The 19,242-nt window shown below is 48.3% G+C and overlaps 1 protein-coding gene across 2 annotated transcripts in view; it reads left to right on the forward strand.

Annotated features, from left to right (window-relative positions):
• The window catches only part of NDUFAF6 (NADH:ubiquinone oxidoreductase complex assembly factor 6), a 123,120-nt gene that overhangs the window by 28,182 nt on the left and 75,696 nt on the right, over nt 1-19,242 (forward strand). For both annotated transcript variants that reach the window (XM_075353056.1, XM_075353057.1), the window contains 2 exons: nt 3,486-3,588; nt 15,083-15,216. In XM_075353056.1, the coding sequence (XP_075209171.1) occupies nt 3,486-3,588; nt 15,083-15,216 (237 nt within the window). The remainder of the gene's footprint in view (nt 1-3,485; nt 3,589-15,082; nt 15,217-19,242) is intronic.

Here is a 19,242-nt window from a genome sequence, read left to right on the forward strand (position 1 = left end):
TTCAGTTTCATATATCTAATAACTGATGGACTCAGTAATATTTCTGGATTGAAATGAGGTTTATTGTACTAACAGAAAATGTGCAATCCGCATTTAAACAAAATTTGACCGGTGGAAAAGTATGGGCACCTCAACATAAAAGTGACATTAATATTTTGTAGATCCTCCTTTTGCAAAAATCACAGCCTCTAGTCGCTTCCTGTAGCTTTTAATGAGTTCCTGGATCCTGGATGAAGGTATATTTGACCATTCCTGTTTACAAAACAATTCCAGTTCAGTTAAGTTTGATGGTCGCCAAGCATGGACAGCACGCTTCAAATCATCCCACAGATGTTCAATGATATTCAGGTCTGGGGACTGGGATGGCCATTCCAGAACATTGTAATTGTTCCTCTGCATGAATGCCTGAGTAGATTTGGGGCGGTGTTTTGGATCATTGTCTTGCTGAAATATCCATCCCATGCATAACTTCAACTTCGTCACTGATTCTTGCACATTATTGTCAAGAATCTGCTGATACTGAGTTGAATCAATGCAAACCTCAACTTTAACAAGATTCCCGGTGCTGGTATTGGCCACACAGCCCCAAAGCATGATGGAACCTCCCCCAAATTTTACTGTGGGTAGCAAGTGCTTTTCTTGGAATGCCGAGTTTTTTTGCCTCCATGCATAACGCCTTTTTGTATGACCAAATAACTCAATCTTTGTTTCATCAGTCCACAGCACCTTCTTCCAAAATGTAACTGGCTTGTCCAAATGTGCTTTTGCATACCTCAGGCGACTCTGTTTGTGGCGTGCTTGCAGAACAGCTTCTTTCGCATCACTCTCTCATACAGCTTCTCCTTGTGCAACGTGCGCTGTATTGTTGACCGATGCACATTGACACCATCTGAAGCAAGATGAAGCTGCAGGTCTTTGGAGGTGGTCTGTGGATTGTTCTTGACTGTTCTCACCATTTTTCTTCTCTGCCTTCCTGATAATTTTCTTGGCCTGCCACTTCTGGGCTTAACAAGAACTGTACCTGTGTTCTTCCATTTCCTTACTATGTTCCTCACAGTGGAAACTGCTAGTTTAAATCTGTGAGACAACTTTTTGTATCATTCCCCTGAACAACTATGTTGAATAATCTTTGTTTTCAGATCATTTGAGAGTTGTTTTGAGGAGCCCATGATGCCACTCTTCATAGGAGATTCAAATAGAAGAACTACTTGCAAGTGGCCACCTTAAATACCTTTTCTCATGATTGGATACACCTGCCTATGAAGTTCAAAGCTCAATGAGGTTACAAAACCAATTTACTGCTTTAGTAACTCAGTAAAAAGTAGTCAGGAGTGTTCAAATCAAGAAATTGATAAGGGTGCCCATACTTTTGCACCGGTCAAATTTTGTTTAAATGCGGATTGCACATTTTCTGTTAGTACAATAAACCTCATTTCAATCCAGAAATATTACTCAGTCCATCAGTTATTAGATATATGAAACTGAAATAGCTGCTGCAAAACCCAAATTGTTATAAAGAAAAAAGGTTAACATTAATAGGGGTGCCCAAACTTTTTCATATGACTGTGTATGTATATATATATATAATATATATATATGTGTATATGTATATGTATGTATGTATGTATGTATATATACAATACAGACCAAAAGTTTGGACACACCTTCTCATTCAAAGAGTATTCTTTATTTTCATGACTCTGAAAATTGTAGATTCACATTGAAGGCATCAAAACTATGAATTAACACATGTGGAATGCAATACTTAAAAAAGTGCGAAACAACTGAAAATATGTCTTATATTCTAGGTTCTTCAAAGTAGCCACGTTTTGCTTTCATTACTGCTTTGCACACTCTTGGCATTCTCTTGATGAGCTTCAAGAGGTAGTCACCGAAAATGGTTTCCCAACGGTCTTGAAGGAGTTCCCAGAGATGCTTAGCACTTGTTGGCCCTTTTGCCTTCACTCTGCGGTCCAGCTCACCCCAAACCATCTCGATTGGGTTCAGGTCTGGTGACTTTGGAGGCCAGGTCATCTGGCGTAGCACCCCATCACTCTCCTTCTTAGTCAAATAGCCCTTACACAGCCTGGACGTGTGTTTGGGGTCAATGTCCTGTTGAAAAATAAATGATGGTCCAACTAAACACAAACCGGATGGAATAGCACGCCGCTGCAAGATGCTATGGTAGCCATGCTGGTTCTGTGTGCCTTCAATTTTGAATAAATCCCCAACAGTGTCACCAGCAAAGCACCCCCACACCATCCTCCTCCTCCATGCTTCACGGTGGGAACCAGCCATGTAGAGTTCATCCGTTCACCTTTTCTACAAAGACACGGTGGTTGGATCCAAAGATCTCAAATTTTGACTCATCAGACCAAAGCACAGATTTCCACTGGTCTAATGTCCATTCCTTGTGTTCTTTAGCCCAAACAAGTCTCTTCTGCTTGTTGCCTGTCCGTAGCAGTGGTTTCCTAGCAGCTATTTTACCATGAAGGCCTGCTGCACAAAGTCTCCTCTTAATAGTTGTTCTAGAGATGAGAAGGTGTGTCCAAACATTTGGTCTGTACTGTGTATATATATATATATATATAGATATAGATATAGATATATATATATATATATATATATATATATATATATATATATATATATATATATATATATATATAATTGTTGTTGCCCCTCCATATTCTGTGTCATTATCATGCCTACATTTGGTTCCGAGCCTTCACCTTTGATTTTTATTTTACTCTTTTTTTTTTTACATTGTCTTGTGATATTTAAATACACTTTACAATGTGTCTTATTTGGTGGAATTGTTACTCAATGTTTATAGGAACTATATTGTATTTTCGAGCTCTTCCTGAGATAGTGTACATATAATTCCTGGCCTTGGGCTTTGTGTTTTTATTTATTTATTTGTGTTCGTGACTCTTAGGCCCTGTGCGCATGCTGCGTTTTTGCCGCCGTTTTTGATGCAGAAAAAGTGTGATTTTTGTTCATATTCTTGCTGCATTCATTCCCTAACAAAATCTATGAGAAATCCAAAATGCTGAGCGCACACTACGTTTTTTTTCCTATAGGTTTTGCTGCAGAATTTCTGCAGCAAAAAAGAATGAACATGTCACTTATTTTCCACAGGTACCTGCGTTTTTTCCGTAGTTAATGGTAAAAAACCGCAGGGATAAAACCGCGGCAAATCCGCAACAAACTGCGGTAAAACCGCATGCAGATTTTGGGTGCATTGTGCCGCAGATTTTGGCCGCGGGTGTGGAATTCTGCCAGAGGGTGCAGATTTTTCTTAAGAAAATCAAATTTCCCAGTGCGCACAGGCCCTTAGTTTGGAAAATATTTATACAATTTTATGTTATTTATGCAGATTTTTGTATCCTATCACAGTGGATTTATGAGAACTTCATTGAGAAAACCTGAGGAGAGGCAGACAGTACAATATTGTACTTTTTTTGTCTTCTTCTTGATGCTAGGAGAAGAACTTGGAAGATCGGGCATATCGCAACCTAAAAGAGCTGGAAACCTATGCAGAAAACACTCAGAGCTCATTGCTGTACCTGACCTTGGAGACTCTTGGTAAGTTTTGAATGTTTTCCAGTTGATTGAAGTAAAAAAAGGTCCGTGGAGCCTCTGTTCGGAGTTTTCAACACGGAAAATAGCCAGATATCCCTCCGGGAAGGAGTGGCTCTTTTTAGGAGACCACCATAACCACCATATTAAGTGGCCCTTTTAGTCAATATCCAACTCTTGACAAATTTAAAGATATGACAAGGGAAATATCAAGGCCAGTAATCCATCCACAGACAGCTGTTTCGGGGTCTTGCCCCTCATCAGTGTGGAGTAGGATTCTGGCCAGGTGGGAGCAATGCCTAGTAGACCAGCAAGACAAAACAATCACTTATCTCAGGGAGACCAGCCAGAGAAAACACTGCCGGCAGCCAACAAAGGCGCTCAACACAGTGAAATCCTAGGTGCATTGCTCCCTGGGAAGTATGCAAATCAAAAAAGGTTCGTGGAGCCTCTGTTACTAGTCTCGACACGGAAAATAGCCAGATAGCCCTCCGGGAAGGACCTAGCCAAGGAGTGGCTCTTTTTAGGAGATTGAGTAGATTGAATTCAGGGAATATCTGTCCCACCTCTTTATAGATGAAAAAATGGCACGCTGCTGGAACGGTTTTGCAGTAGTTGTTCAAACGGAATCCCCTGCTTGTCAGAAATAAGGCATCTGTCACTCCACCATATATGTTTCAGGGCAAAATTTGCAATACACAGTGGCCATTCAATTTAAAAGGTGATTGTGATAAATGTTCTTGCCATGTCTTCCAATGTGGTAGGCATTAAAGCCCCAGCTGACTTGTGAAGGCCCAAGCCCAGAGACCCCCACTGTGCGAAGGGGACAGTGAGGGACCCGACAGCGATGTAGATCCACCATAGGCATTTCCAGCTGTAGGCGTCTGCCTTCTTGTAGCGCCGGCGTCCCTGCACTTCCCTGCCTCTCCCCAGCATGAATGCCAAGTCACCCACTGCTGCAGCCGAGCTTTGTCCTCCCACGGTCATCCACATGTCCTCCTGCTTCCTCCTCCTCCCGGGGCCTGTGCACGCAGCACAGGTCCCCTAGGAGTAAGCTCAGCACACACGCTTGCCCACCTCCATCTATTCCCAAACTACACAAACTCCAACTCCCCAAACTGCTGCTTCCCCCAATTCTGTCTAAGGCCCTGTGCGCACTGGAAAATGGAATTTCTTTGTCGCTCCATTGGGAGACCCAGACAATTGGGTGTATAGCTTCTGCCTCCGGAGGCCACACAAAGTATTACACTTTAAAAAGTGTAACCCCTCCCCTCTGCCTATACACCCTCCCGTGGACCACGGGCTCCTCAGTTTTATGCTTTGTGTGGAAGGAGGCACACATCCACTCATACATTCTCATAACTTAGTTGTCGGTTGGAAGAAAAGAGGACCCCCACGGGGTCCCCGGCATGCTCCCTTCTCACCCCACTATGTCGGCGGTGTTGTTAAGGTTGAGGTACCCATTGCGGGTACAAAGGCTGGAGCCACATGCCGTTTTCCTTCACCATCCCTTATGCGGCTCTGGGAGAAGTGGGATCCTGAGCGGTCATCCATTTACTGGGACCGTGCTCCATCCGCAGCCCCTGGTGGAACCTGCCGGACAGGAGCCTTTTCAACCCCAGGGACCGGGCCCTGCTACTTAAAGGTACTCTGTGTCCCCATTGGGGACTGTACAGGGAGCGCACCTTCTTCCCGGAAGCCGCGGTAGTCGTAAGACTGAGGAGGCAGGTGGATTTCCGCGCCGACCGGGCCTGCTTGTCGGACGCGGCCTCAAATTTAGTCCCCGGCTTCACCGCGGCCTAGTCGCAAAACTCCCGCCCCTGAGCCTGCCTGTCAGGGGTAAGGGCGGGATTACCGACATGATGTCGAATGTGACGGCTGGAGCATCCTGCATATCTTCCTCCCCCCTCACTGGCCACTGTGGGGACCCCAGACGGTACCCATTGCGGGTACGGAGGCTGGAGCCACAGGCCGTCTCCTTCACCATCCCTTATGCGGCTGGGAGAAGTGGGACCTGAGCGGTCATCCAGTTGCTGGGACCGTGCTCCATCCGCAGCCCCTGGTGGAACCTGCCGGACAGGAGCCTCTTCAACCTCAGGGACCGGGCCCTGCTACTTAAAGGTACTCTGTATCCCCATTGGGGACTGTACAGGGAGCGCACCTTCTTCCCGGAAGCCGCGGTAGTTGTAAAACTGAGGTGGCAGGTGCACTTCCGCGCCGACCGGGCCTGCTGGTCGGGCGCGGCCTCAAATTTAGTCCCCGACTTCACCGCGGCCTAGTCACAAAAATCCCGCCCCCGGGCCTGCCTGTCAGGGGTAAGGGCGGGATTACCGACATGACGTCGGATGTGAGGGCTGGAACATCCTGCATGTCTTCCTCCCCCCTCACTGACCACTTTGGGGAACCCAGACTCCCGCTCTTTGCTGGCGCCGCCCTCGGCTCCACTCCTCCCCTGAGAGCTCCGGCGGCCATTTTCTGGCATTCTGCCGGTGGGTGCTTCTCAGGGGAGCTCAGGGTAAACACAGCACCCGCTGCTGGTCCCCCTAGGGTGCCGGATACATATGTATATATTCTATATATTTCTGTTCGGACAGACTGTATACCCTTTCTTCTCATTTACATTCAGTGGTCACTCTCCTAGGAGACAACAGGCACAGGTTTTTCTCGCGGTCTGTACCTCTTGTGGGGTTATGTTACCGCGGGATCCGCCTACCCTCACTGTAAGCAACGCTCGACTCCTGCCTAGCTTGCTCAGCCGGAGCCTCGGGCACTGGTGGGCCCCTCGGCTCATGTAGACCCCCCGCTCCCCCTGAGCAGGCTGCAGGGACAGAGTCACCGGTGTTGGCCCTCAGTCATTTTCATATGATCAAATGGTCTTCTAAGCTCCTTGAGGCATTGCAGTACAGACTGGACCTTTCACAGGCCCTGGCCCTGTTAGCTTGTCTCATCCAGGCCCCGCTTGGTTAGCGCCGCAGCGCGTTCCCAGGTTGAGCCCTAGGTCTCAGGCGGAGGACTCCTGCCCGGACCACAGTCCAAGACCGGCTACGCGGTCTCGCTGGGACTCTTCCCCGACTTCCTCACGCTGCTCCCAGCTTGAGGACTCTCAGGAAGACGAGGCGGACGTGGGAGCTCAGGGCTCTGGCCCTGACTTCAACCTTAACCTTGATTCTCCTGAGGGGGATGCCTTAGCAAATGATCTTATCCCGTTCATCATCCAGGTGCTGGTTCACTCTCCTCCGCCTCCTCCTGTAGAGGAGTCGGCTTCTCAGCAGGAGAAACTCCAGTTTCCGTTCCCCAAACGTACACCATACGTTTTTTGTTCACTCTAACTTCAGGGATGCTGTCCAGAAACCCGGAGCGGTCCCGGACAAGCGTTGGGTTCAACGTCACACTGACACGCGTTCCCCTTTCCATCTGAAGTCGTTAAGAGTTGGGCTCATTCTCCCAAGATGGCTCCTCCAGTCTCCAAATTGGCTGCTAGGTTCGTTGTGTCTGTGGCAAATGGCTCATCCCTGAAGGATGCCACTGACAGACATATACAGCTCTTGGTGAAGTCCACCTATGAGGCCACGGGCTCGTCTTTCGCCCCGGCCTTTGCAGCCGTGTGGGCTCTCCAAGCAATCTAGCCTTGTCTGAAGGAGTTTAATGCTGTTATATGGAATTTTGCTCCGCATGTTCCGTCTTTGACCCTCGGGCATCAGCTTTTTCGTCCTGCGCCATGAACGCCGTCCTGGACTCCACTAGACGCACGGCTGTAGCATATGCTAACTCCGTGGCAGTTCGCAGGGCCATGTGGCTGCGCGAAAGGGAACCAGACTCGGCTTAACTAGTTTGCCTTCTTTTCGGGCGACCGGTTATTTGGCGAACGATTGGATGATATTATTAAGGAATCCAAGAAAAAGGTCTCCTCCTTACCTCAGTCTCGTCCCTCCGCCAAGCCACATTCTTCTTCGTCCAACAGGCCGGAGAAAGGCCAGAGGAACTCATATGCGTGGCGGCCCACGTCACGACCCCAATAGGCCGCAGGGGGCACTGCCTCCAAAACGGCCTCCTCATGGCTCTCGGCCTACCCTAGCCGCATCCCCGGTCGGTGGCAGGCTCTCGCGCTTCGGCGGCGCCTGGTGGCCACGAGTTCAAGACCGATGGATGAGAGACATTCTGTCTCATGGTTGCAGGATAGAGTTCAGTTCTCGTCCTGCGGCTCGTTCCTTCAGAACCTCTGGGCCCCTTCTCAGGTGGCGTGTCAACACGTCGCTCTGGCGACTCTCCAGGGACAAACAGCTTTCTCTGCAGGCGGGGGTGCAATCACTTCTTCGGAGTCTGTCACACCCCTTAAGGCGCCTCATGCACTTCCTGGGGAAGATGGTTGCAGCTATGGAGGCAGTGCCGTTCGCGAACCGAGGCGGCACTCGCAGTCGTCAAGCCTTCCAGGAAGTCCGGCGGATTCTGCAGTGGGTGGAAACCACAGGCTCCACCATCTCCACAGTTCACATCCCGAGCGTAGAAAACTGAGAAGCAGATTTTTTTTCAGTCATCAGGGCATGGACGCGGGGGAATGGTCTCTGCACCCAAAAGTGCTTCGAGAGATCCATCGCCCCTGAGGAACGCAGGACGTCGAGCTCTCAAGGTCCCGGCCTTCTTGGCACGGTCTCAGGATCACAGACCTCTGGCAGTGGACGCTTTAGTCCAGGATTGGTCGCAGTTTCGACTGCCTTATGTGTTTCCCTCTGGCGATGCTGCCTAGGGTACTACGCAGGATCAGGTCCGACTGCCGTCGCGCCATTCTCGTCGCTCCAGACTGGCCGAGACGGTCGTGGTATCCGGATCTGTGGTATCTCACGGTGGGTCGTCCGTGGGCACTTCCAGACCACCCAGACTTGCTGTCACAAGGCCCGTTTTTTCCATCTGAATTCTGTGGCCCTCAACTTGACTAGGTGGCCATTGGTCCCTGACTCCTAGAGTCTTCAGGGTTATCTCAGGATGTCATTGCCACCACGAGACAAGCCAGGAAGCCAACGTCCGCCAAGATCTTTTACAGGTCTTGGCAAGTCTTTCTATCCTGGTACGCTGAGAACGGCTTTCCTCCATGGCCGTTTGCCTTACCCGCATTCCTTTCATTCCTACAATTTGGAATGGTCAAGGGTTTGTCCCTCGGCTCTCTCTCTAGGGCCAAGTATCCACGCTCTCCGTGTTTTTCTTCCAAAAAGCGTCTAGCCAGGCTTCCGCAGGTCCGCACGTTCCTGCAGGGGGTTTGCCACATGGTCCCACCTTACAAACGTCCGTTGGAACCCTGGGATCTTAGCAGAGTCTGGACGGCTCTTCAAAAGCCGCCTTTTGAGCTGCTGCGGAATGTCTCTCTCTCTCTCTCCCGTCCTTCGCAGAAAGTGGCCTTCCTAGTGACAGTCACACCTCTTCAGAGAGTGTCTGAGCTTGCAGCGCTGTCATGCAAGGCTCCCTTCCTGGTTTTCCACCAGGATGAGGTGGTTCTTCGTTCTGTCCCGGAATTTCTCGCTAAGGTGGTATATCCTTTTCATCTAAATCAGGATATCTCCTTACCTTCCTGTTGCCCTAATCCAATTCACCAGTGTGAAAAGGTTTTGCACTCTTTGGATCTAGTGAGAGCTCTCCGGTTCTACGTGTCTCGCACGGCGCCCCTGCGCCGTTCAGATGCGCTTTTTGTCCTTGTCGCTGACCAGCGTATGGACTCTCAGGCCTCCAAGTCGACCTTGGCTCGATGGATCAAGGAACCGGTTCTCGGGGCCTACCGTTCTTCGGGCCTTTCGCTCCCTTCAGGGCTGAAAGGCCATTCTTCCAAAGCTGTAGGTGCGTCCTGGGCATTGCGGCACCGGGCAACGGTTCAGCAGGTGTGTCAGACAGCTACGTGGTCTAGTCTGCACACTTTCATCAAGTGCATACCTATGCTTCGGCAGCGCCAGTCTACGTAGGCGAGTCCTTCAGACGGCGGGTGTCCACCTGTAAGAGGGGCCCGTTTTCGGCTCTTCTTATTGAGGTATTCTTTTACCCACCCAGGGACTGCTCTTGGACGTCCCAATTGTCTGAGTCTCCCAATGGAGCGACAAAGAAGAAGGGAATTTTGTTTACTTACCGTAAATTCCTTTTCTTCTAGCTCCTATTGGGAGACCCAGCACCCACCCCTGTGCCCTTTGGGCTGGTTGTTCTTTTGGGTTACGGTCTTCAGTTCTCCGAACATCCTTCGGATTGAATTTACCTTAGACCAATTTATAAGTTTCCTCCTTCCTGCTTTTGCACCAAAACTGAGGAGCCCGTGGTCCACGGGAGGGTGTATAGCAGAGGGGAGGGGTTACACTTTTTAAAGTGTAATACTTTGTGTGGCCTCTGGAGGCAGAAGCTATACACCCAATTGTCTGGGTCTCCCAATAGGAGCTAGAAGAAAAGGAATTTACGGTAAGTAAACAAAATTCCCTTCTTTCTCAAGAAAATTCCGCAGGCACTGAAAGATTACCGCACCCGCGGTAAAAAAAACCGCGGCAAACCGCACCCGAAAACCGCATGCGGTTTGCTGCGGTTTTACCGCGGTATTGTTCGCGGTATTGCCGCGGTATTGCCGCGTGCGGGTTGGTACATGTGCTTTATTGCATTCAATGCAATAAAGCACATTGAAAAAAAAAATAAAATCATTTCCTTCTTAGATAGTAGATAGATAGATAGAGACAGATAGAAGAATAGATAGAGGGATAGATAGATAGATAGACAGATAGATAGGGGGATAGATGGATAGATAGATAGAGGACAGATCGCTGCATTTCCCACGGTCGGCAGTGAGTTCACATTACCGGCCGTGGGAAATGACCGGTAATTACCTCTGCTGTCTGCTGCGAGGCTACATTCATTCAGCGCTGTGTGTCAGTCGCGGCTGGATGTAAGCAGCGCAGGACCTGTGGATTACGTCGGAGCTTTGTTTTGGGAGGGGTTAATAAAAGGGTGAACGAGGCTTATTTGTTTTATTTAAATTAAAGGATTTTTCGGTGTCTGTGTTTTTTCACTTTACTTACGGGTTGATCATGTCAGCTGTCACATAGATGCTGCCATGATCAAGCCTGGAGTTAATGGCGGTGATCCGCCACCATTAACTCCTTGTATTACCCTGACTGCCACTGCTACACGGCAGCAGGAAGAGCCGGGGACACTCCGGTACTGCCGCATAATGCATGCGACAGTCCCGGGGCAGCTGCGGCTGATATTCTCGGCTGCGGGAGGGGGAGGGAGGTGGGGGACATTAACCCTGCCCCTCTCCCTCCCCAGCCTGAGAATACTGGGCCGCCGCTGTGTGCTTACCTCGGCTGGACAGTAAATATACAGCGGAGCCCACGTTCTTTGTTTTCTATATTTCCGATTGCTTTCTATGTGTATTCTATATGTCTGTGTCTGTGTTTTATGTCTGTGATGTCTGTCTATGTCTGTGATGTCTGTGTTTGTCTGTGATCTGTGTTTGTTTACTCTCTGCACCGCTTCCTCTTCCTGTAATGACATCACTTCCCTGCAAAACCGCAAGCAAGCGATGTACATTACCGGAGGTAAACCGCGAAATCCCGCAGGGAATAACGCAGGAAAATGCAGTGAACCGCACATAATTTGCTGCCTGCGTTATTCCCTGCGGGATTTCACGATTACATGGCAGTCAATGGAGTGAAATGCCGCAGCGACGTGCGGAAAATAATTGACATGCAATTGTTTTTGCTGCGTGAATCCCGCAGCAAAACATGCAGCTGTCAAATTCCGCCTAGTGCGCACAGGATTTTTTTTCCCCATAGGTTTTGCTGGTGAATCACTGCAGAGATGTTATGAACATTTTCTGCAGCGAAACATGCAGCAAATCCGCGGAAAATCCGCGGGAAAATCCGGTAAGTGCGCACAGGGCCTAATGCTCCCATAATACCCCCAGTGGGCCACACCCCTTGCAAAATATAAAGTTTATTATCCCCCAATCTGAACTCCGTCATCAATATTGTCTTCTTAACCTACATTAAACTTGCATCTTAATACTTATTCATCAAAGAGACAAAAAAAATTCAAAAATATACATTTTTATTAACATAATATAAAAAAAAACAAAACAATTTAATTAACACATGATTGAGATGGGAGTCAAAACACACAGTCTAAAAATTACCCCTTAAACACACAGACAAAAAACCTGGAGCAGTGTGGTTAATAGAGTATTACATAGGAGTGGTCAAAAGAAAAGATTTACAATCAATAAATATATAGTGCAAAATTCTCAAAAACAGTAAGCAAACTCAGTGTCCAAAAAAGGCCTTCATGAGACCAATGGGGTTTCAAATTTAAAGTGACAGTGCCATTAAAGTGCATATATTCCATAAGAGGCGACATTCAGTTGCTCAGGTACTATCGAGATCATATAAAGGAGCATCACTGCAGCATAACATGTAGTCACACAGAGTATCACTGAAACATGACACAGTATTATTCAAAAATCCCCATGTATTTCAATACCCTTGATTTGAGCAGTTTAACCCCAGTCACCATTAGTTGAGGGGAGGGGGGAAAAAACTAGGGCACCGAACTACCAGGAGATGGAGACAAGATAAAAATGACCACTACCTGTGAACCCACACTGCCCAGCATCTCAACGCGCGTTTCACACTCGCTTCGTTAGGAGGTCAAGACTGTCTTCTCCTTCTAGTGCAGGAGTTGCAGTGCGGTGACGTTATTGTGGAGTCTGCGCAGGGATGTTAACATTTTTGACTATGCAAGTCTACAGCAGCCTTCAAGACAGTGTGGTAGAGCAGGGAGCCTGTTGCTCCCTGCCTTAGCACAGAGTGGGACTATATTGGTGTCATGCAGATCCATCAGGGAGGCATCCGATTGGCCTCAAACTTATTCTGCACCAGGACAAAGACCCCAAACATGCAGCCAATGCCATGTAAGGACTATCTTCAGAATAACTAAGGAGCCCCGCAAGTGATATGGCGCCAATAGAGCTCTGATCTCAACATCATCGAGTCTGTTTGCGATTATATCAAGACATAGAAGGATTTGCACAAACCATACACAGAAGATCTGGGATTAGTTCTCCAAGATGTTGGAACAACCTCCCTGCCGAGTTCCTTGAAAAACTGTGTGTACGCAGCTGAAAGAATTAGGCTATGTGCGCACGTTGCAGTGCGGAAACGCTGCGTTTTGATCTGTAGCGGTTTCAGTGCCAAATTGCATGCGTTCAGCTTCCCCAGCAAAGTCTATGAGAACGCCGAAAAATCAATGCACACGCTGCGTTTTTAAACGCAGCATTTTGGATGCCCAAAATCGCTGTGGAAAAAAAAGCAGCAAGTCACTTCTTTTGTGTGTTGTAGCTGCGTTCTCCACCCATTGAAATCAATGATGTGGGTCAGAACGCAAGCAAAATGCACTTGGACTGCATTTTTGTTGCGTTCCGCATGGTTTTTTGACAAGCAAAACGCAGGTCTTTCCAGTCTCTCTCTGTCAATGTCAGTCAGTCTCTGTCTGTGGATGTCGGTGAATCTGTCTGTCGGTCTCTTTCTCTGTCAGTTGGTTGCTCTGTCTGTCCCTCTCTCTGTCGGTCTCTCTCTCTCTGTCCGTCGGTCAGTCTCTCCCCCTCTCTCATACTCACCGATCCCCAATCACCAGCGTGGCGCTGCACGGCTGTCACACTGCTCAGGCGGCTTTTCCTCTTTTGAAAATGCCGGCCGCTCATTATTCAATCTGGTATTCCCTGCTTTCCCCGCCCACCGGCGCCTATGATTGGTTGCAGTCAGACACGCCCCCACGCTGAGTGACAGATATCTCACTGCAACCAATCACAGTCACAGGTGGGCGGGTCTATATCGTACAGTAAAATAAATAAATAATTTAAAAAAACAACGTGCGGTCCTCCTTAATTTTGATACCAGCCTGGGTAAGGCTACACGGCTGAAGGCTGGTATTGTCAGGATGGGGAGCCCCACGTTATGGGGAGCCCCCCAGCATAACAATATCAGCCAACAGCCACCCGAAATTGCCACATCCTTTAGATGCCACAGTCCCTGGACTCTACCCGGCTCATCCTGAATTGCCCTGGTGTGGTGGCAATCGAGGTAATAAGTTAATGGCAGCAGCCCATAGCTGCCACTAAGTCCTAGGTTAATCATGGCAGGCGTCTCCCCGAGATACCTTCCATGATTAACCTGTAAGTTAAAGAAAATAAACACACACATCCAGAAAATCCTTTATTTGGAAGAAAAGACAAAAAAAACACCCTCTTTCACCACTTTATTAAAATCCTCAAATACCCCTCCAGGTCCGACGTAATCCACACGAGGTCCCGCGACGCTCTCAGCTCTGCTACATGAAGCTGACAAGAGTGGTCACAGACCAGGACCGCTCTCTGTCAGCTCCACGCAGCAACTGAAGTGAGCCGCGCGATCAGCGATGAAGTCACAGGTGAGTTGCGGTCTCGGGTGGAGGACTCCAGCTGGCCGCGGGTAACCTGAGTGACAGCACAGCTAATCGCGCTGATCATTTCAGTCACTCAGAGGATTAGCGGTCACCGGTGAGTTCTTCACGGGTGACCGCTAATCAGGACACCACACACAGACAGAGCTGCGGTATGACAATGAAGTCGGGTGCAGTTCACCCGAGTTCATTCTCATCTGTCTGTGTCTGCTGTCAGCCGGCATGTAGCAGAGCTGAATTGCCAGGGGAACGCACTGTCAAAAATGCATCCAAAACGCATGCAAAACGCATGGAAAAAGCATCCAAAATGCATGCGTTGTGGATGCATTTTTTTTTTTTTTTTTTTACAAACGCAGTGTCCAGTCTGCCAGAGGGTGGGTTCTTTTCTGCACTGCAGAGAAGGCAACGTGCGCACATACCCTTTAAGGGAACCTGTCAGGTCAAATATGCCTCAAAAACCTGTGGGTATGGTTGTCTTCTGGTGATGCTCAATGTTGGTTTTGTGCCAAACATACCTTTTGGAATTATGGCCATGGCTTCATCAAACCATAACATGTTTTCCCATATGCTTCTGGCCATATTTATGCAGGTATTGGCAAAACATATCCAGGCTGTGATGTTTTGTTTTGTAAGAAAAGGCTTCTGCCTTGCTATCCCTACCCCACAGACTAGACATGAAGAGTAGAGGAAATTGTTGTCACATTCAATACTTGACAGTAATCCCATCAATTTTTGAGGAATGTCTAGTTCTAGATAATGTCACTATTGTGCCAAATTTCAGCCACTTCTTCTTTTTTCACAGTATTCCATGATATAGCCAATGCTTTGGAAAACATTCTCCTGACTGATAACTTTCAACATTGAGATCCCTTTGCTGTGTTGTAAGCTGTTTAGACTGTGGCTTTTGCTGTAAAATGCAACTAAGCTGGGTCGGAGAAAATCTTACTACAGTAGAACACTTTGCGAGTGTGTGATTAGGTGAATATATATTGTGTGTAATGTGGGCACCTTGGTCCGTTAGATGACGGCCATATCTTCTTCTCTGCAGGTGTCCGAGACGTTCACGCCGACCACGCTGCTAGCCACATAGGGAAAGCACAAGGTATCATCACGTGCCTAAGAGCAGTTCCATTTCACAGCAGCCGGCGTCAGGTCTTCCTCCCGGTTGACGTCTGCATTCTGGTAGGTGTATGCATCCGTTCACACTGTGCTCTACAGAGCGTTGACTTGAATGAAGGTTAACTACCGTATTTACCTCCCAATAGTTGTAAAAATGGCTTCATGAAAACACAATGTGCCTGTTACTCTCTGTTCGGTAGTTATTTGTCTCTTTTCCACTCTTTTTTTCCCTTTTCCCGTCACCCTAATGGCCCGGTGCATTAGTCATTTTCCTCAATCGGTTGTCATAGTAACATCCTTGGATTTCAATTGAAAAAAAAAAAACCCACAGACAAAGTGACATGAAGAGATAATTTGTGAATGACTTTAAGGATGACAACGACGTTCATTACTGTCTGCTCTTGTCAGGGATTTCTAATCCTCCGCCAGGCCGGCAGCACAGACTCATTTATTAGCCTTTTTTTGGCTGCGGCCTAGTAGCTCCACATTTATGGCTTTCCTATAAGCCTGATGTGTATGGGTACCGTCTAGATTAGTTTTTATTTACGACTGGTGCCTCCAGAATTTTCATCTGCTGAAGAAACATAAGGCTATGCACACATGGAGGGGTTTTTTTTGTCAGGTGTGGGCGCTAAAAAATGTCCGAAAAATCACTTAAATGGAACCTGTCAGGTGCAATATACACCCAGCCCAGTGCATATTGCTAATCCCTGCCTAACCGTCCCTGTATACACTAGCATAGATAAAGAGATCTATAGAAAAAGTATTTCGTATATTATATGCTAATGAGCGCAGGGACTAGTCCCGAGGGCGTTTTTTTTTTCTTAGCTAGTTGGCCCACGTAGCACGCCCCTGTGGGCGTACTAACATACTAATGAATGCGCAGCGCTGCCGCCCATACATCATTGTTCATGGCAGCCCCCAGACCCCCGCTTCTATTATAATCAACTCTATGCAACGTGGACTTAGAAAAATAATGTATCTTCCTGGTATCAGCAATGTTGGCGGTCACATGGGCATGACGTCGGCATAGGTCCCTCTGTCCACTGGGATTTAGACGTTCCCATTAGTAAACCCCTCTATAATAGAATTATCATAAATAATAGATAGGGGGAGGAACAGCAGGCAGGGGGTGGGACTCACTATCAAATCCCACCCCAGCTATTAGCTGCTGCAGCTGCTGTCAATCAACAAACTGTTCATTTTACAAACTTTACTTGCTTGTGTTTCAAAACCTATACTTACGAGCTGACAACTAAAGGTATGTATAGAATCAGCCTGATAGTGCCAGTATAGCACTGGCTTTAGTTTATATATGAAACTCCTGGTGATTAGTGCGCTTTGAAAGAAATTCACCGTCTTGGTGGACATATTCAATTTAAAATAGAACTTTTTATTTCTCTCTCTATAAAACATGTGCACGGTTGTCCACCATTTCAAAGATGGCCTTTCTGAGCTCCTTACATTTTCTAGGCCCAGAAACTAAAAGGGATATTAATTTCTAATCTGAATCTCCAAATATTGAGCAAAAAAGTGGAATGGATTTTTTAGGGATAGAATGAAATACCCCTATCTAATCGTGTAGGTTAGCTCCCTATTCTATATATCGTATATACCACTTTTTCCTTACACTATATAGATGTTTAATGGATTATTGCACTTATTCCCTACCAAAGTGTCTAATGCATCAATGGTGAGCCAGGGTGACAATAACCATCCTCACTCTTTTTTTTATGGTAGGTAATGATGAAGGGAATTTTGTTTACTTACCGTAAATTCCTTTTCTTCTAGCTCCAATTGGGAGACCCAGACAATTGGGTGTATAGCTACTGCCTCCGGAGGCCACACAAAGCATTACACTTAAAAGTGTAAGGCCCCTCCCCTTCTGCCTATACACCCCCCGTGGGATCACGGGTTCCTCAGTTTTAGTGCCAAAGCAAGAAGGAGGAAAGCCAATAACTGGTTTAAGAACAAATTCAATCCGAAGGAACATCGGAGAACCGAAACCATTCAACATGAACAACATGTGTACCCGAACAAACAAAAATCCCTAAGCAAACAGGGCGGGTGCTGGGTCTCCCAATTGGAGCTAGAAGAAAAGGAATTTACGGTAAGTAAACAAAATTCCCTTCTTCTTTGTCGCTCCTAATTGGGAGACCCAGACAATTGGGACGTCCAAAAGCAGTCCCTGGGTGGGTATAATAACCCCTCGTGATAGGACCGTAAAAACAGCCCTACCCTACAGGTGGGCCGTCGCCGCCTGAAGGACTTGTCTACCTAGGCTGGCGTCCGCCGAAGCGTAGGTATGCACTTGATAGTGTTTGGTAAAAGTGTGCAGACTCGACCAGGTAGCCGCCTGGCACACCTGCTGAGCCGTAGCCTGGTGTCGTAATGCCCAGGACGCACCCACGGCTCTGGTAGAATGGGCCTTCAGCCCTGAGGGAACCGGAAGCCCAGCAGAACGGTAGGCTTCAAGAATTGGTTCCTTGATCCACCGAGCTAGGGTGGATTTGGAAGCTTGCGACCCTTTGCGCTGACCAGCGACAAGGACAAAGAGTGCATCCGAGCGGCGCAGGGGCGCCGTGCGGGAAATGTAGATCCTGAGCGCTCTCACGAGATCCAACAAATGCAAATCCTTTTCACATTGATGAACTGGATGAGGGCACAAGGAAGGCAAGGAGATATCCTGATTAAGATGAAACGGGGATACCACCTTAGGGAGAAACTCCGGAATAGGGCGCAAAACCACCTTGTCCTGGTGAATCACCAGGAAGGGAGATTTGCATGACAGCGCTGCTAGCTCGGACACTCTCCGGAGAGACGTGACCGCTACTAGAAAGGCCACTTTCTGTGAAAGGCGAGAAAGGGAAACATCCCTCATAGGCTCGAAAGGCGGCTTCTGAAGAACAATTAGTACCCTGTTTCGATCCCAGGGCTCTAACGGCCGCTTGTAAGGAGGGACGATATGACAGACCCCTTGCAGGAACGTGCGTACCTGAGGAAGTCGTGCTAGGCGCTTCTGAAAAAATACAGATAGCGCTGAGACTTGCCCCTTGAGGGAGCTGAGCGACAAACCTTTTTCCAACCCGGATTGCAGGAAGGAAAGAAAAGTAGGCAAACTAAATGGCCAGGGTGAGACTCCCTGAGCAGAGCACCAAGACAAGAATATTTTCCACGTCCTGTGGTATATCTTGGCGGAGGTAGGTTTTCTGGCCTGTCTCATGGTGGCAATGACCTCTTGAGACAATCCTGAACCCGCTAGGATCCAGGACTCAATGGCCACACAGTCAGGTTCAGGGCCGCAGAATTCTAATGGAAAAACGGCCCTTGAGACAGCAAGTCTGGTCGGTGTGGTAGTGCCCACGGTTGGCCTACCGCGAGGTGCCACAGATCCGGGTACCACGACCTCCTTGGCCAGTCTGGAGCGACGAGGATGGCGCGGCGGCAGTCGGACCTGATCTTGCGCAGCACTCTGGGCAACAGAGCCAGAGGTGGAAACACATAAGGAAACCGGAACTGCGACCAATCTTGAACTAAGGCGTCTGCCGCCAGAGCTCGGTGATCGTGAGACCGTGCCATGAAAACTGGGACCTTGTTGTTGTGCCGAGACGCCATTAGGTCGACGTCCGGCATCCCCCGGCGGCGACAGATCTCTTGAAACACGTCCGGGTGAAGAGACCATTCCCCTGCGTCCATACCCTGGCGACTGAGGAAGTCTGCTTCCCAGCTGTCCACGCCTGGGATGTGAACTGCGGATATGGTGGAAGCCGTGTCTTCCACCCACGTCAGAATCCGCCGGACTTCCTGGAAGGCTTGCCGACTGCGAGTTCCTCCTTGGTGGTTGATGTATGCCACCGCTGTGGAGTTGTCCGACTGAATACGGATCTGCTTGCCTTCCAGCCACTGCTGGAAGGCTTGTAGGGCAAGATACACTGCTCTGATCTCCAGAACGTTGATCTGAAGAGTGGACTCTTGCTGAGTCCACGTACCTTGAGCCCTGTGGTGGAGAAAGACTGCTCCCCACCCTGACAGACTCGCATCTGTCGTCACTACCGCCCAGGATGGGGGTAGGAAGGATTTCCCTTTCGA

This window comes from Anomaloglossus baeobatrachus, chromosome 6 (genome assembly GCF_048569485.1).
Source record: "Anomaloglossus baeobatrachus isolate aAnoBae1 chromosome 6, aAnoBae1.hap1, whole genome shotgun sequence".
In the NCBI taxonomy this organism is placed as follows: Eukaryota; Metazoa; Chordata; class Amphibia; order Anura; family Aromobatidae; genus Anomaloglossus; species Anomaloglossus baeobatrachus.